The sequence below is a fragment of the Rhipicephalus microplus genome, unplaced genomic scaffold (genome assembly GCF_043290135.1).
Source record: "Rhipicephalus microplus isolate Deutch F79 unplaced genomic scaffold, USDA_Rmic scaffold_773, whole genome shotgun sequence".
In the NCBI taxonomy this organism is placed as follows: domain Eukaryota; kingdom Metazoa; phylum Arthropoda; class Arachnida; order Ixodida; family Ixodidae; genus Rhipicephalus; species Rhipicephalus microplus.
The window spans coordinates 12,252-31,010 of NW_027465329.1; the positions used below are offsets into that span (position 1 = coordinate 12,252).

General features: G+C 43.7%; 1 protein-coding gene across 2 annotated transcripts in view; it reads left to right on the forward strand.

Moving 5' to 3' along the window:
• LOC142795625 (HEAT repeat-containing protein 5B-like) overlaps positions 1-17,539 on the forward strand; it is a 29,682-nt gene extending 12,143 nt beyond the window's left edge. The window contains exons 7-18 of one of the 2 annotated variants that reach the window (XM_075886094.1): positions 534-723; positions 1,943-2,112; positions 2,784-2,925; positions 3,678-3,914; positions 6,189-6,440; positions 8,309-8,412; positions 9,175-9,252; positions 9,350-9,418; positions 10,134-10,307; positions 12,710-12,919; positions 15,172-15,460; positions 17,316-17,539. In XM_075886094.1, the coding sequence (XP_075742209.1) occupies positions 534-723; positions 1,943-2,112; positions 2,784-2,925; positions 3,678-3,914; positions 6,189-6,440; positions 8,309-8,412; positions 9,175-9,252; positions 9,350-9,418; positions 10,134-10,307; positions 12,710-12,919; positions 15,172-15,460; positions 17,316-17,524 (2,124 nt within the window). In that variant the 3' untranslated portion in view covers positions 17,525-17,539. The remainder of the gene's footprint in view (positions 1-533; positions 724-1,942; positions 2,113-2,783; positions 2,926-3,677; positions 3,915-6,188; positions 6,441-8,308; positions 8,413-9,174; positions 9,253-9,349; positions 9,419-10,133; positions 10,308-12,709; positions 12,920-15,171; positions 15,461-17,315) is intronic. The other variant, XM_075886095.1, reaches the window with a different exon arrangement.
• The last annotated feature ends 1,220 nt before the right edge of the window (positions 17,540-18,759 follow it).

Consider the following 18,759-nt stretch of genomic DNA (forward strand, 5'->3'; position numbering starts at 1 on the left):
CGGGCAGAACTGATCTCTTTGGCATTAGGTTAAAGTGAACACTTGCATGCCCAGGATGTTTAGATTTCAGTTTCTCGCAAAAACATAATGGCTTAAATTTGTGTAAGACTACCAGATTGATAGTTATGACTTTTGTCACACTAATGCCGTGCGTAAACATTGTTTCATCATTCACTCGCTGTTACAAAGCAGGCAATCTGAACGTTGCTCATTGTAGTGTCACGCGCTAACCCTAAATTACGCACAGCACACCGCTTCCTCTTGCCACTCTCCGCAACCACGCTGAATTCCCCTTTTTCCCCCACACGCAACCCCCACAACTCCCCGTCCCAATGATGATGAGTGCCATCATGTAGTGCCCTCTCTCGGCCAAGTCCCGATGATGATGATGATGGTGCCGTTGCATAACGCCCTCTCTCGGCCACCCTCACAGTAGTGTACCCTTTAACAGATAACCATACTGTACATTCCTGCCTGAACATCGCTCCTCTGGTCAGCATGTCAAGACTCCCACCTCCTACACACGCTTGCAGGTCTGGGCACTGCACGCCCTGGGCCTGATTGCGGACTCGGGAGGCCCCATGTTCCGCAGCTACGTGGAGCCGACGCTTTCTCTGGCACTTAAGCTGCTTCTCAGCATGCCACCCACTCATGTCGACGTGCACCAGTGCATCGGCAAGTGCCTCTCGGCTGTCATCACTACGATTGGACCCGAGCTGCAAGGTGCGTTTACTGGTCTTCTCGCCGCTATAACTCCTTGTGTGATCCTTTGCTCTTGCCCTGAGTGCTCAATAATGTGTGCTTGATTAGTTATAATTTGGGATATGAGCATGTGCTTGGGCATGTCAATGATCCGTAGCAACCTCTATAGCACTGTCGCAGGCTCAATACAAGGAGGCAAAGGGGCATAGGGTTGCATCTGTGTACCTTTTCATCTTATAATCATGACTGCAATGGTTACTGTAGACTAGGTAATTTTAACCCATATTCGAAAATGCCAGATCTGTCTATCAGTGTAAGTGCCTTGCTCTCCCTTTTCTGAAATCAGCTGTGTCAAAACACACAGTAGAATCTTGTCTTCACCAGCTTCGATATAATGAATGCTCTGCTGTAGTACTAAAGAAAATTTATATTTGTTCTTACTCATATCTGTTATGAATGCATGCTAGATATTAAAACATTCAACGTAGTTATATTTTTGTGTCAGAGTCAATTTCGCTATAGCGACATTCCACTGTAGTAACAGGCAGTAGCACAAGCTGAGATTTTCATTTCCTTCAGCTTTGGTTTGCTTGTTGTTGTTAGTAATGGCTTCAAACTCCGACTCCTGTGGCTGCATTCCAGTAGAGGCATACCACAAGAATGCCCATGTGCTTATATTTATGTGCATGTTAAAGAACCTGAGGTGGTCGTAGTCAATGCAGAGTTCCTCGTTGCACCATTTTTCATAATTACAATGCCATGAGCATATTTACAGTATATTTATCACAAATACGAGGCACAGTGCCGATGCGCTGTGACCAGAGCAACTCCTTCTATCGAAGCCCGAGACACCTCAACTTCTCTTCCTAGCAGCGTCCATTCGTCTGCAATCACAAAAACCTCTGTGTGACAACATGGTTTTGGCATGTAAAACCAAGAATAAAGTTTTTCTTAAAAGCTAGGCTAACGAGCATTTCAAGCAAAAATTTGTTATTACTGGGAGCACAGCTGAACACTTCTAAACCATATTAGATACCCATCGCAGTTATTCTGTAAATTGTGCTTGCTATTTTTTATTGTTTTTTCTTTATAGTGCATTTTTAATCTGGTATTCTTGTGGTTTTGTTATAAGTCCAGAAGGCAAGCCCATTCTACTACCCACTGTTTCACTCGTCTCATTTAAACGAGCCACACTTTGCGAATTCAGCTTGACACAGCGTTGTGCTTCTTTTGAGTGCAGGCAACACCAACTCCATCAGCACGGCTCGGTCTTCCCTGCTGGTTGCCTGTAGCATCATGCAGGACCACGGTGACGCCTTGGTGCAGACGGAAGCCATTTCCTGTCTGCAGCAGCTGCACATGTTTGCACCCCGACACGTCAACCTGTCGTCCCTTGTCCCTGTGCTCTGTGTAAGTTCCGTTGCAGTCGTCGCGAAGTTGACAAGTTAACTCACTCCCACCCGAGATGACCTTCCAACTTATCTGGAGATGGTAGCTGTAGGATCAAAACTTGGCTGTGTAGTGCAATCGATTCACTCTGTACATTTGTATTTGTTGCAAGCAACTGTAGCACAGTCGGAATGCGCAACTGCCTTTGGTTACTCAAAATCCAAATCCTACAAGCATGGAACGTATTCCAGTGCCACGGGTAAAAGAGAGAGGTAACCACTTGTGCAGAGTGCCTGTGCCCTTTCATAGTACTATTTCGTCTCTGTACTTTAGAATTGCTACATCAGTTGAGCACTTGTACATACTTTGATGATGGTAAATTGTCATCAGCCGTACAATATCACTATGGACTCTTCGACCTCTAGTGCAGCATCTATGCTCTTCAAAAAGTCAACTGGTGGAAAGAAATTACTCATTCATTTGAGTCGTGGTTGTAAGCAACGCCGTTAAAGACTGCTGTTCCCTGACACCGTACTTGTATCAGTACAGCTGCTCTTGATCGGAGTCAAAATTCAGTGAGTATATAAGAAGGGAAGAATAGCTCAGCCATTGTTCTTGTTGTTTTAACCAAAGTGTTAACACATCAGTGTGTTGGTGTGCAAATGAATGGAAAATTTTCTTTTGCTGCTCAGAGTGCCCTGAACTGTCCTCACCTGCTGCTGAGGAGGGCAGCTGTGGCATGCCTGAGGCAGCTGTCTCAGCGGGAGGCCCGAGAAGTGTGCGAGCATGCCAGCTCCTGGGCGAAGGAAAACGCCACACTCAACGGAGGTGCCAGTGAGCCTTTTCTTTTTTTTTAACGACGATAGTCTTTTGGGACCTTCGACAGAAAAATTTTGGTCTGTCTGTCTGTACATTTGTCTGTTTGTCCGCCCTAACGATACTTGAAACGGCACCAAACGGCCAACCCCATTTTTTAGTAGTCTTCGTCCATCCTTGGAAGAATGCGCTGTTTTGCCATACATACTCCTACAATAGCTACTCTTTGTACATGTGGAGATCTCAAGCAAGAATGACAGAGTAGTATACACTGGCGGAAAAAAAAGGAAGACATCTATTGTGCCTTCTGTACGTCACAGTAGCCAATGAATGCAGCTTGTTGACAAAGTTCAACTCGCCATGTCAGCGTGTTAAGGGAGCAGATACATCGTCCATGCCAGATACCCGCATCCGTGTCGTTAACGGCTGAAACCTCCCAAACGAAATTGCATATAAGGGTACAGAAAAGTCTGTAGCATGGTCCCATGTGCCACTCTGTAAAGCATTCGAAGTTGAAGTTGTAGAGGTCTATCTTGCCTGTGGTAGCTCATTATAATTTATACAGTAAAGACATCAGGAGAACTTTCTTGTTTTTGTGCAAAAAAAAAAAATACTTGCTCGTTAGGTTGTCTGACGTGTTGCCTTATGTCTTGAAAATGCCTTGTCAGGGCTTCGAAATTCCTTGAAGAATTCGTAACCACCTTTCCTAAAGGCCGCTATATATCCTGGAACAAGATTGCGGGCTTCATGGTACGGTTTTCTGTCTGCAGGTAAGGGTGGCTCCAACCAGCAGCAGAAACAACAGCGTCAACGCTGGGCATGCGAAGGGGCACCGCTGCCCTGGGAGGCCGAGCTGCCAGGCGTGCTGTTCGCCCTGCTCGACCGGGAAACAGACCCACGACTGGTGTCGCACCTGCACGACTCGCTGACGAGCATGCTGCAGGCCATGCTGGACGACAACCTTGGGCAGTGGCTGGGCCTCTGCAAGGATGTCTTGACAGCTGCCGGTGAGATAGCCCACATCTTTTCGTCAGGCGTAAACTTCTTAGAACGTGTTTCGTGTAAGATTCGGGCCGCAGTCGCATTAAAGGGATTCGGGCAGTAGTCGCATTGAAGAATCAGTGCCCAAGGCCTTTGTACAGGTTAGTAAACCGTGAAGCCTAAACGTGCAGCCTTGGTGTTTGTCACTGGGGTAGTCCCTATGGTTAATTTAAGTCTTTCTCAATTATTGTTTACGTCTGTGCCCAAATAATAATTAGTGTTCACTCCCCTGTTCTTTTCATTGCCTATAGTGGACCGGCGGTGAATTGTGGGGGTGCTGACCCTATTTATGTGGCACATAAGCTCTGGGAGTTTTTGCATACGTACGACAGACGAATTTTGCTTTTGCCTAGCTATATACATCATCGCCATAAAAGAAATAAAAGAATAATCAATGGGTATATGTCATATGACAGTGTGAAACAAAGGACACCAACCAATAAATTCTAAGAAAATTTGTACTATTAGAGTAAAACTCAAGATTTCATGACCAACTTTGTACTTTCCTTGAGGGCGACTTGATGTCACTCTTGTGAGTTGGTCCTGAAACGTTATCAAAATATTTTAAAGTAAATGTGCTCTTCTTTACGTTCAGTTGCAAAATTTATTGGTTGGTGTCCTTGACTTCAAATGGGGGTGCGCAAGTATTTGAAACCTCGAATATTTTTCGTATAGTATTTGCTATTCAATTCGATTTGTACTGGAATTTCACTATTAGAGCTTCCCGAAGACTCGGCGAAGACAAATACAGCCGACGTCTCATTGAAAGTGACCCCTTCAGATTTTCAATATATTTAACCCTATCGCGTTCCCTTAATGCGGCAAAGCTGCCTTTCAGGCTTTGCTACAGACGCATATGTATTGTTGACTCGAAAAAACACTGGTTTCAACTTGGAGGGGACCAATGCGGCAGATGTGGGGGTCCAATTAATGCTGTTTCAGACCTGAAATTTGGGCAGGAAGTCCGAAAAATCGGTCGCCAAAGATTTTTCGCATTTGAAATTTCAGATGTTTCTTTATATCGACATCTACAATGCAGATTTGGGACTCCGGACTCAAAGGGGAGCACTCCCTTTTCCGCCACATCAGTTGGGCTGCCACAGAAATTGAAAGAGGAGGAGAGGCTGAGGAAATATATACCTTTCATGTGTGAAGTGTTGTTGACAACACTTTGGTTGCTCCAAATTATGTGCATAAGTGCATTTTAGCCTCTGCATTGCTTTACTCTTGATAAGACAATTATGAAATGTCACCCCACTGTTGCTTCATCAAACGAGCCAAAAGAAAAACTTTCATGTTGCTATCTCATAAGAGTATGCTTAAGAATCCTTCTGCCCTTTTTTTTTTTGCAATTTTGCTTTGTCGCTTCGAAGTATTCGAAAAATGTTCGAATTCGCTTTGCACCCCAAGTTTTCCCATTTACACAGCTCCACTTCAAACCATAGCTTCTTCTCAGCCAGGCTAATTTATGATTAACATTTGCACGAATGAACTTGATACCCTATGTCTCCATTTCTGAAAAATTTTAAAGTTGGAGAATAAGGATAGTGTAATGTATCAATGGTGCACTTCAATTCTGATGCTCGCTTTGCAGCTCCATTCCTTAAAAGTGCTTATCCTGCACCAAATGTTGCTTTAAAACAACGATGTTGGAATCACCTGTTAATGTAGCAGAAGGTGTAGAAGCTTGCAGTGATCTCCTGCTTACCTTTAACATTTCTCAGCCAGTGCTTTACCAGTTGTAATCATTCAAAAGGCTTGCTGGGCCATAGCCACAATATAGAAACAGAGGCTTGAATACTACCGTGTGCTCAGGTTTGGGTGCACGTTGAAGAACCCCAGGTGGTCGAAATTTCCGGAGCCCTCCTCTACGGCGTCTCTCATAATCATATGGTGGCTTGGGGACGTAAAACCCCACATATCAATCTAAAAAAGGCTTAAATACTAGACAGCTAAATATATTAGTAGTGGGGGTACCCTTCACTCTTCTTTAAGTTCTATATTGTATAAAATGTTCAGCTATTTTCTCCCTGTGCTTTCCTTGGCTTATCTTTTCTCGTATCTTATATTCTGGTAGGCATAACTAACGAAAAACAGTTTCTCAGGCACGTTTATTGTAAATTGTCTGCTAGCCTCGTCGTGATGTGAGCCCCACTTGCGTGACGCCAAGAAAAGAAACCTTAAGTGTAAGGGCACAGGATGCGCCCTTCGACAATGACAGTCTCGAAATGTTGCTGCAGACACATCAGCATCCGCCGCCCCGGCTGCGCCCGAGAGGGAGGCGGACGCGGAGGGGCTGGACGAGTTTGACGACGACGAAGAGGCCATCAAAGCGGGCGAGGAGCCAACCTCGCATCCCGCTGTTGGACCGCGATGGCCCACCAAGGTGTTTGCGGCCGAGTCGCTGCACAAGATCATCACGCTCTGCGAGAACCAGAAGGCCCACTTTGACCTTGGCTTGGCTCGCGAAGAGCGCTCCCTCAATCCAAAACGTAAGCACTTCAGGGTCTGCAGCAATTAAGGCTTGTGTCTATGTCCTCGAAATTACGTGCTGTCAAGCCTTGTTACAACAAATATTTGATTGAAGTAATGCCCTCATCATATTGTCACGGGGCCGTGACGTGGCCGAAGACAGGAGACTTCGTGTTGGGATTTAACTGTTTATTTGGGCGAACCTGTGCCCGGTAAACAGAAAGTCCAATTACAGCAGCAGTCTCGCACAGATAGCAGTCTTGGACTGATAGCGGCGAACGGAGCGTCGGCCTTCGATCAACAACTGACAAGCGGCGAAGCGAGTCAGCATTTATACTCTTGCCGTCGAATGTTCTAGCGTTATCGCTGGCAGTGGCGTAGGTTCCAGAACAATCTGTACCGTTCGCACAGTGGGCGTTATCTTATCGAAATGATCTACTACAGTCCGGAACCTTCTCGAAAACTGCAGGCGCGGTTTGCGCTGAGAATCGTGTGGTGTTTTGGGACTATAACAAAAACTTGGGAAATGGAGCGTGGCAATATCTAGCATGCTGGTATTGATAAGCATCATTAGGATTGCGTCACTGTATTCGGTGATGTCTGTGTTTGTTGCGTCATATTGTCACGGGGTCGTGACACGGACAAAGGGAGCAGAACTAGATGTTCCGATTAAAATGTTTATTCGGCCGAACTTGTGGCCACATAAAAGGAAAGACAGATTGCAGCAATGCACTGACACTGATAGCGGCAAACAGAGAGTCGGCCATCGGTCAACTGACAAGTGGTGAAGCGCATCAGCTTTTATACACGTGCCATCAAATATTCTAGCGTTATCGCTAGCGGCCGCGTAGGTTCCAGAATAATCTGTAATGTTCACGAAGTGGGCCTAACCTTAACAAAATAATCTACTGCAGTCCCGAAGCTTCTCGAACACTGCAGGCGCTGTTTGCGCTGAGACTTACTGACAGTGAAACGGGGTGATAACAAAACTTGAGGAGGGAATGTGACAATATTGTGACCATACTGAGCAGTTATTTGTATACTGGTCTGCTTATCGTCATATTTTGTTGGTTTCATGCTCACTAATACTTGCCTTTCACATTAATATTGTCATGCAGCTGTGGCAGTCAAGAAAGTAGTCACAGCCAGTAACGATCAAACTCCTTACTGAGCAAAGCTGTGCACAGAAAAAGAACGACACTCAGAATGCAACAATATTGGCACGCACAGTTGTCATTCATAGAATAATATTATTAGCAGTAAGGCGTGTCAGCAATTATATGTGCAGCATCAAAGATTCTAGCTTTATCATTGGTGGCCACGTTAGTTCCACAATGAGCTGTGCTGTCTACGTTGTGCGCCCAAGTTTATCAGTACAATCTACGATACTCTGGAATGCTTGACGTTTCTGAGCAGTGTGTGTAAGGCAGTGGTTGAATGTGAAATGGGTTGGTTGCATAAAAATAGAAGCGCGCGTGGCCATACTCACTTCTGTTCATGCTTACCAGCGTTCACTCACATTTACTAAAACACACCGGTTACTCACTCCTACTTATGGTATACTTAGACCTACTCGCCCCCTTGTCACTCACCAACGCTTCTATTATCCCATGTCTTTAAAGTAGGTGCGGACAAAATATGACTTGGTGTATTCATGAGTCAGTAGGCCTTTCTACAGCTGTAACTTTTGAGAAGTTTTATTAACCTTGTGTATGTTACACTTTCCTGTGCGATGTGTTTGCGCCATGATTTTTCGCTAGAGCTGTTTCTTTCTTAGCGCAGACATTCTGCAATTTATAGTCTTCTAGTAGTTATGATATGTTGAATCTTGTAGCGATTCAGGAAACGTACGTGGTTATGTTCGCCGAAAACTTCGATTTCGTCGCAGAGGACTTCTTGGTGCTGCACCTGTCGGACCTGGTCCGCATGGCGTTTATGGCTGCCACTTCGGACAGCGATCCCCTGCGCCTGGAAGGGTTAAAAACTCTGCAGGTCAGTGGATGTGTTTGTTAAGGGTTTAGGACTACTATTGAACCCCTTTATAAGAGACATATGTGCCAGAGAGCAATTCTTGTCTTTTATACGAGCTGTCTCCTATAAGCAGGGTACTAGGTGTGCATTTTCTTATCAACCTCTATTTTAATGTAGGCACACTGGTGTCTGTTACATTAGTGTCTCTTATAAAGAGGTTCGACTGCGGGCCTGATTTTCTTGTGCCTTTCCAATCAAGGATGCGGACTTTGGCAGCCGTAAGCTCATGTTGAAAATCACACAGACATCAGACTACGGGGCTAGTGTCTTGCCAGATGTCTTTAACTGTAACCAGAACTGACTGCTATGTGCTTGTTTTGCTGCATTGGGCACCCAAAGTGAAATTCACTCGTGTCCAATGCATTCTACAGCAATTCTAACTGATGTAGTGTGATGTTCCCTTGATCCAACATCAGTTCAAATGCATCTAAGGCTCCTTGACTTTAGCGAAACACTTAATGAAAAAGCTAAAAGCTGCACATATTTACTCATATGTGCATTTTCAGTTGTCATGCACTAATTGTAAAGAAAATCTTTTGATGTCATCATTCAGTAAAAGCACCGAGATGTGTTTGTATTGCCTTCTCTGAGTGATAGCTTTTCCAATCTTGTTAACATCCTTGATGAACGGCAATACGAAGTTTCAGAACAAGTCTCTGCTCTCGACTCAATCATTGAAGTAACCTTTCTGATTTTAATGTGCTTGTGTTTTTCCTCCCAAAGCTCATCATTGACATGTTCTCGGACGTGCCTGAACCCGAGTTTCCAGGTCATGTCATTCTGGAGCAGTACCAGGCACAAGTGAGTCTTCTCACCACGCGTGACTTGTCCCGAGTCTCACTTCTTCCAAGAAGTTTGAGACTGAATTTTCGTCTCTTTTCTGCTTTTTCGACAACAGGTTGGAGCAGCCCTGCGCCCAGCATTCTCGCCTGAGACACCATCGCATGTCACAGCCATGGCCTGTCAGGTACGCTCTGGTCCAGCTAATCAGTGCAGAATGTTTAAGTTGTTTGCAGAAACACTAAGCCAGCTGTGTGAACGCACCCGCAAAGATTGTCCAAATTAAACGAAAGTCATTTGCACGTGATGCAAATTTTATTATTTAATAAAGGTGTCCTGCAACATATCTTTAATAATCAGTTAACACTGGCAATCTATAGTCAAGGCTTCCATGAACATGCGAGTCAAATCTTATTGTACTGCACCCAGTAGGAAATTGAGAAAATGCAGGTACATCTTGCACAGTTAACATAAAAGCATATTTTCTTTTTTTTCTAAGTATTGTTTAGCAAACAGGCAGCCAAAATATATAAAAAAAAAAAAATTCTAAGAAATGTTCTCAAGGGGTGACATACCTTGAGTGCCATTACAGGCAATTAAACAAAACCTGACTGGGCATTTGTTTCCTTTCATCAGCTTGTTAGCTTAATACAATGTGTATCTCTAAAGAGCTTCTAAATACATGATTTAGTCATGTGTCTATGTTCGTATTGTAAGAGCACGATGGTGAAAGTGTTCTTACATAACCTGGCCCCCTGGCTCAACTGTCGTGTAGCCAGCGACTGGTGCTCATTTGCCATGCTGTCGACTCATGCTTAAATTCTCATGGGTGCTAGGTTTTTCCTTATTAGTACATGTATGTGGTCATTCGTAACGTGCCAGTTACTGCTTCTCGTGCGCAGGTTTGCAGTGCCTGGATTGGCAGCGGTGTGGCTCGCGATCTGAACGACCTTCGACGAGTCCACCAGCTGCTGGTGTCGTCGCTGACCAAGCTACAGAAGGGGGCCAACTCGCTGCTGTATAATGAGAGCGCTTCCACCCTCGAGAAACTGGCCATCCTGAAGGCCTGGGCTGAGGTGAGCTGTCCGTAGAGGTAGAACTCGCAGTGAAGTATTTACGTGATTTTTCACATTCCGTCGTGTTCAACTTGACATACCAAAAAGCTTTATCACACTAAACTCAGTTACAACCAAAGTAAAAAAAATTTCAGCTCTGTTCAAAGCCATGGCTGTTCCTCCCCACAGATGATTTGCATTAACGAATGCGCCATCCCAGTGCGCTTACTCATTCTTGTGACATCAAGCATTTTTAAAATGTTCAATGTATAGACTTTTCTCATACACTCCCACGTTTATGTCACAGGTTTTAGGTAAAAGTCTTGAATATTCTGGTGAATTTTGTGAAGGTTCTGACATCACTGCTCAGCCAAACGTAATGTTCTGGGTGGTAACCAGAAGCCTTTAATTATTTATATTTGTCTGCCATTGTGGTCTAGTGCTTATGGTGCTCAACTGATGACTGAAATTTCACAGGGTCATACCCTTACCGCTGTGGTGACATTTCAATGAAGGTGAAATGCTGGAGGCCTATATACTTAAATTTAGGTGCATGTTAAAGTATACCAGATGTTCAAAACTTCCGCAGCCTTTCACTACGGTGCCCGTCAGTGGTTTTGGGATGTAAAACCCTAACGATTTACATACTCCATAGAGTTTCATACAGTAATACCTAGAGAGGAATATGGCACTGCGATCGTGTACCCCCTATAGGAATTATGGGAAGTACAGGCTTCAGAACGGATTTTTCTACAGTTTCAGTTTCGTTCTTCGCCCACAGTCGGTAGTGGGGCATGGTGCAAAGCACCAAAGCAGTGCCTTTGTTGTTCAAAGAGGCTGAAGGCCGCTAGGTCTCTTGATTTTCTGCGACGTCGGAGTTTTACAAGTTGAATTTGACAGTTTAAGCGAAGCGTCATCCACTCACAGCTGCACATAGATGTAGCATCCCATGCCAGTGCAGGATATTGCATTGAGTTTGTGTTTTTTCGCATTCCTTTCTTCCTAAAACTCGTTTAAATTGACTGCAAAATTACGGCAAAGCTAAGCAGACACACCTTCTCGCTGCTATGACTCAACTTCACAATAAAGCAACAGGTGCGTTGGGGACAGACCATTTGGACAGACACACCTGACGTGGCAGCAGATGAAACGTTAAGTGTTTCTCAGTTAATATTGTACTGTTATTTACATAAATAGATAATGTGTGCTTTCGGGCGAAAAACGAGAATGTTTTTTTAAAGTGTTGTAAGAAATGATTCATTATCTCTTGATGCCAAATTTGACACAATGGCAGAGGAATGCATGCCCTGGTGGTTAAATTTGTCCAGGTTTCACTCACATCTTTAGGTCACGGAAACTTTTTGTAATAATTTTTACATACAAAATAATGAAGCAGGTCTGAATTAAAAATAACTTTATATCACTTTGTTTAACACTCGGCAAACAAGCTTTGCGAATCTCAAGAATGTGATTCATCCCAAGCCTGTACTTAACATAATTCTCTTGTGTGTACAAGCGCCGTCGAAGGAGCTTGTGTAGACAGTTTGGCCAGATTCTAGTCTAGGTTTTACTATATGAGACTTTATGTTATACTCTTGATATGCTTCGCGTTTGCATTATCCGAGAAAAATAGCTTCTGGTTCAAACGGAAATCGGCTAGTACGACTGTCTCACAGGGGATTGGCAGGCCTGCCGCGGCTTTGTGAGTGGAGCTGCCATCATTTGTTTGGGGGGTTGTAATTAAGCGTAGCAACAAGTTTGAGCGCGAAATATCAGAAAAGAAAAAAGACACCTTGTCATAATCATTCACACAACACCCTCTCTCCTCCCCTTCCCTCCTGAAAGAGGGACTGTTGAAGACGAGAAGGCCTCGAAATCTCTGTAATGCGGTGGAGCGAGCCTAACTGTTACTCATATCCTAATTGAACGTGCTAGACTTGACCAAGAATGAATCGTTCATATTAAAGACGATGCACATAACACATTATCCCCTTCCCCCCTTACCTTTCATATCTTTCTATATTCATAATAAGTTTCACTTTCCAACTACAAGAGAGTCCTTGTGAAAGGTTGCCTTCGTAGAGATTGTTCTAGCCATCAATGTCCTAGCCATAAGCACAAACAGGTGTCTGAGCCCTCGCACTTCTTGTGCAGATGAGCTTTGTGTATCAAGGTTTTCAGACTCCCCCTTATTGTACTGCATCTGTGACTTAGCCATTGCTCGTATATTCATCATCGAGGTAAACTGTTTTAGAGTAACTTCTGTCGATAAAGTTCATGCCTATAGCCAATTTCCGTGCTGCAGATTGAGTTTGAAGCCTATAACTGTGTATAAATGTGTTGGTTTCACGTTGACGCTCTTTGGCTTCAGCTGCCCTTGCACCAATAACACTTGACAGCCATCGTCCGTGATGCCATTGTAGGTGTACATAGTGGCCATGGAGAAAGAGCACGAAAAAGTTGCACCCAACAAGCGTGCCAGCGTCGATTCGAGCGACCAGGAGGATTACGATGCTGGCGAAGACGACACAGCAGGCAGGGAGTCCCTGCTCAAGCTGGTCTCCCCCGAGCTTCTCTGCCTGAGCAGATACTGGCTGGCAGCGCTCAAGGACCATGCTCTACTGTCTCTGCCGCAGGTGAGACTGTCAGCAATGTAACCCAATCTGTGTGCTTGCAATGTCATGTGGGACTTGTCATGCCTCGGGGTTGTTTAAATGTCCACAGACATCGAAAAGGCTTTCCTATATCAAATCTATATTCACGTGATAGCGTTGAAGAGCTCATTTCACAGAAATTCTAGCGTCGGCGTCATTGGTTGTGAGCGGAAAATTATCCTCTTGTGCATGAACGAAAAATCGAGAAAGATGCAAATAATAAAATAAATAATAAAAAATTCTGAGTCCCAGTGAAGTTTGAACCCGAGCCATTTGTGTGGAAAGTGGGTGTTCTACCAAGCAACCATGCGTCTGCTTGTGAATACAGTGAAAATAACTTCCTATTCTTGGAAATACAGTGAAAGTAACTTTCATTCTTTACAAACACATGCATCTTGTGCACACGATTCACAACGCAACACGAAATATTGCAGTAATAATTCATGGTACAAGCGTACAATGCCATCCGGCGTCACAACATGCGATATTATAATGACTTCATGGTTTTAAAGCCGCTAACCCACTATAAAAGGAGTAGGCATCACTGCCCTCATTCCCTTTAGGCCACGTAGTGGGTGCATAGCAAGTCTGTAAAGATTTCATGCACTAAGTGTTTCCAGTACGTACTAGAAACAGATTGTCGCAATCGCTTTCAACTCTTAAAGGCAAAGCTTAAGCGTTTTTACTGTGAAAGTATTCGAGAGGTTCAATATAGTGTTTGCATTATGCCATTATAATTACGTAGTACTGGTCGTGCCACGGTTGTGCATGCAAAAGGTTACAGAACTCCAGTAGATAGGCTGGGATTGCCAGTTACTGCGATTGTAAAGCGACATCTCTTTTTTTTTAAATATGACAACTGCTATGAACAATTTCTTATTACTGTAATGTTGCTGCAAAAGTGCTGCTAAAGGTAATGTTGACTCTGTTGTAAGTACTTAGTTGAATCAACATTACACCAATATGACTCAGATTGTAGACACTGTACATGAAAGTATGTGCATTCTTTAGCCCACATTTTCTGTGCGTCAATGAGGGAGTACTCTACCAAACAGTTAATAACACATTCTCCATTAATATGCCAAACAAAACTGCAGCTCGTACAAAATAGACGACTGACTGTTGCCCGCTGATTGCTCTGGCGCTGAATACCCGTAGTCGGCAGCAAAGGTTAAATTACTTCAGTGTAATTATATTTTGCACGTTTGTACATGTAATTGTCATCGACCAGTTTTCTCTCAGAACGAAATTTGGCACCATTTTTTATTTCATTTCATAGCATAGGCACCTGCTGTCATTCTATGTATTTTAGCTGGTTCAATTTAATTTAGCATAATCTTTGCGGGGTCTTCATTAAAATGCCGCGGCACTGTAGTTTGTGGTTGACAAAATTGACTCAGCCTAAAAATTTTCAACCAATTTGTCTTATCAGGGAGGGCTTGTGACAACTCGGAATTCAAAAAAAAATGAAATAAATTAAATTATATCGTGCACATTTTCATTGATCATACCACTGTGACAACTAGCGTGTGGGTATGGTTATGCTGCAAGTCATCAGCAAGCGGAAGTGCTGCCATCGAAATGAAGCATTGCACAATTCGCTGTAATCTGTCATGACCGTAGAAATGCTGCAACTATTCAGGCCTCGTATCAAAGCTATTGTAAATATCCCACAGAAATTCTACGTCTGAATGCAACAGTAGCCCGGTTACAGACTACTTCATGCGGCAGAGAACCAAAGAGTGTTGACGATCTTCCGGTTCTCCCAAACCATTGTGGAGTCCCTGATTGACACTTGGGGATTCCCACGGAATAGGCTGGGTGTTTGGGACCCCGGTGCATATGTTCAGGGAACGGAATTGACTGCTCCTTGCTGGAGAAAGACTGCTGTTCGCAAGACCGGACGGTGCGGCGCATGGCTAATGAGAGAGTGAGGGAGAGTGGTTAGTGCGGGGCGACTCTGTGGCTGAAGAGGCAGTGACAGAGACCTTTCACAAACGAACAAACATAGTTGCTCGGCTCTCCAAAGCAGTTGTAATTAGTGTAAATGAACGTCTTGTATATAATATAGAACCCAATTATAAACGAGTGACTGTAATCAAACCCCTTTTTATAGCAAAGGGTCACACGGGCTGGCAAGACATCTTTTTTTTGATCCACTGAAACGTTACCACTAGCACCAATGCCATGCTTTCCTCCCAACACTGATCTAAAAACTGTATTGCCCTCGTGCAGAGTTCTCAAGTCAGTTGCCCCATGATGGCGGAGCCTTCTACACGTCCGACACGGTGGAGTCGGCGAGACCCCACTACCGGGATGCATGGCCGCCCATCCTGCACGCCGCATCGCTTTGGCTGACACAAGGCGGCGGCTTCGAAGGTGGTCTGCACCAGGAGGCGCCACCCGATGGGCTCGGAACGGGAGGACTGCGCGGCGGAGAGTCGTTCCTACACCTGTCTCGCAGTTCGCAATCTCAGACGCCCCAGGAGATCAACCGTGACTGGTTCTACCTGCTCTTTGGTGAGACTGTTTGATCGGCGCTCGGCTGCCTACACATTCGAAGTTCTGACGTACTTCATCCTGTACTAAGTTATTTCTTTGTGGAGCTAGTGTAGAATGCACTCTTGCCTGACTATTAACATTTTATTCCTGAGAATCAGATATGCACATGATGTTGTAGCTGCTATATGTATATATTAACTATGGGCCTGCACTGGCCTTTGGTTATTAGCCCAGCATTTCTTTGCACAAAAATACTGTATGAATGAAATATAAATGAATTGAATTGAAAGCTCTCAGTAGTGTTTAGCTGCTCAATGATTTAGAACGAGTTGTATGGGAATCGGTATGATGAGCTTGAAGCAAATCAAGCTCCCTTAGACTAAAGATATTGGCTGTACTAATGGTGGCATAAGCATATTTTATTTATAGCAAATATAAACCCACCATGATGGTCTAGTGGTTATGGCACTCGACTGCTGATCTGAAGGTCACGGAATCGAATCCTCACCGCGGTGGTCGCATTTCCTATAAAGGTACAAATGGTTGAGGCCTGTGTACCTAGAATTAGGTGCACGTCCAGGAACCCCAAGTGTTCAAAATTTCTGCTGCACGTCACTGCAGTACATCCTCTCATAATCATGGGGTTTTGCAGCATTAAACCCAAGGCGGTTAATACAGTTACAGTGAATTAGTTGCTGCATTGCACGACTGTCCCAATTCCTATAACTCACTTTATCTGTTTTCATTATAGTATTAATGTTCAGTTGTATCTCACATAGGACAGACTGTGAAAACTGCAATTATTTCATTAGTTGAAGACAAATAGTTAGAGGACACAACCATCATTTTCAAACTCCCGGGCCTTGTGGCCTCTGTAGGTTGTGTAAGCCGTCAACTTGGCAAGTTCAGTTGCTACCAACAAAAAGATCTCGTTACAGCTCATTAATGAATGCAAATAAAAATGGGGTTTAACTGAACGACAATAACAGATTCGTACAATATTACCTGAATGGTAAATCAACTGCAAGGTGTCTCTGGTGCAGGCAAGACACAAGATAAACTAAAAAATTTTTTCTCGTGTTTTGAAGTGACTTCTTTTTTCTTTTAAGGAATGTGGCACTGTAGTTTTTTAGTCTCAGATAGAAATTTTTACACATTCTGTGATAGAACAGAATGAAACAAAGTGAATCATCATAGTAGAATAATTTGTAATGAAAACTGTATGCAAGAAAACAATAATGGATGCTATAAATCTATTGGAATAGAGGTCATGGTTGGTTGAGCATTTGTGACCGCCCAGCTTCACATAGACTCATGCACAAATGTTCAATATGCTATAACTTTTGTTCAAATGGGTTTAGAAAATACATTTTTGTTTTCTTGCATACAGTTTTCATTCCATGTTATTCTGGTATGCTAATTCACTTTGTAACTCTCTCAGTCTAGCCAAGCTTTGCTCCCAAAAAACATATACACTCGAACCTCCGTATAATAAAGTTGCATCTTGCATGAAAACAAGTTCATTATATCCAAAAATTTGTAATAAAGGTTTATTTCTAACACTACATTGCAAGTTTATTTTTCATTAACTGCATTATAACCAGTATTTGATTGTATCTGGGTTTATTATAACGAGCTTTCAGTGTAAATGTTGCTATTTTAAACTGCTTATTTGGAATCTGCGCATAAATATACTAAATTTCAGCAAGTTTCACCTCAATCAACGAACAGTCTAAGTAGAATTTTCATGGTCCATGCTTGGAGAATATAAATACAAGCAGTGTTCTTTTTCTTTTTTGTAGTGGTTCTTGTTCTTTTGCCACTTTCACATGGCTTTCTGTCATTTTTATGCCTCATTGGTCGTCTCTTTCAGGCATCTGCATGGAGGCGCTGTGCGGCCAGCGGGTTTCCGACACCCCCGAATGCGTTCCCGTGTGTCTGCAAGCGTTGCACCAGCTGCTGAGTCACCCCTTGCCGAGTGAGATTCTGGGAAAGGATCTGCAGCTCTCAGTGGAGCTCTGTCACGTCCTGCACAGGTTTGTTGACGCACTCCATGGGTATTCCGAAGAGCATGCGTGTTGAGCTGTGTCGCAGCCGTGTAAAAGTATAGGATACTGGGCCAGCCCATGGGAATTCATTATCAAAGGTTTCACAGCAAGTACACAACACACAGGGGCGGGAGGCAAGGATACAAAACAAATGCTTTAGTCTTCTTTACTCGTGTCCTGGTCTGTTGTACTCATTGAGAAACCTTTCATAATGAATGCCTATGCGTGCATTGAGGAACCTTACATAATGCATCAGCTGCATTGCCATTTTACCACATTGTATTTATTGCACCACTTTAGTGATTACTTTGTGGTAGCCACAAGCGTTCAGAGATGGCTTCTACCACGACCGTGTTCGCAGTGTTGTTTGTGCGTGTAGATTTATGCACAATAACTGTTTGACAGTAGGCTCGGTAAGGGTCGTGTGCCAGTGCACAAGTAGAATGTATAGCTAGACTATGCGATATATATTTGCAGAATTAAGAATTACGCTACTTACGAGAGGACGATGCAAATTATGAAAAGATTACCTAACTTGCAATTGCAGTTTGTTTGAGTTGTACAGTGCACATATATAAAGAAGCTAGGAAGTGTCACCGACAGGATCGTGTAGTCCAGAAACAACGGTCACCGTCTAATGCAAACCAATGTTGAGCTACCCTTAAAAAAATATTCATTTCTGTACAAGAAAACAAAAGTGTCACCTATGCACATCTTTTATTGTCTTTCTTTTATAAAACTCTTCCGTCTACTTGTATGTAAACTTGTTTTGCCAATCTTCCGTGCTTTTCTTCATGCGTGTGAAGCTTATTCGTCAGTGAATGAAAGTTTTCATCTATTATTGTTCGAATGAATTGCAGCGATTTCTTTTCTTAATGTTTGTCCAACTTGTACGAGGTTTCGGTGTTTATGAAGTAAATGGGGAGAGACTCAGTGGCAGGACACCGTCCTCCAATTGCCTACATTCAGTCGTCTACAACAAACAATCTCTTGTTCTCCGCTGCAGTCGTGTAGCAGTTGCAGTGCTCTGCTGCTGTCGTGAATGTTGCGTTTTTCGGTCCCGGCCGCGGCGGTCGCATTTCGACTGAGGCGAAATAGCAGAGGCCCGTGTGCTGTGCAGTGTCAGTGCACGTTAAACAGCACCAGATGGTCCAAATTTCCAGAGCCCTCCACTACGGCGTCCCTCATAATCGTACCGTGGTTTCGGGACGTAAAACCCCAAATACTATTGTTGCACCATCCCTTGTTGCCACTTTTCATGACATTCAA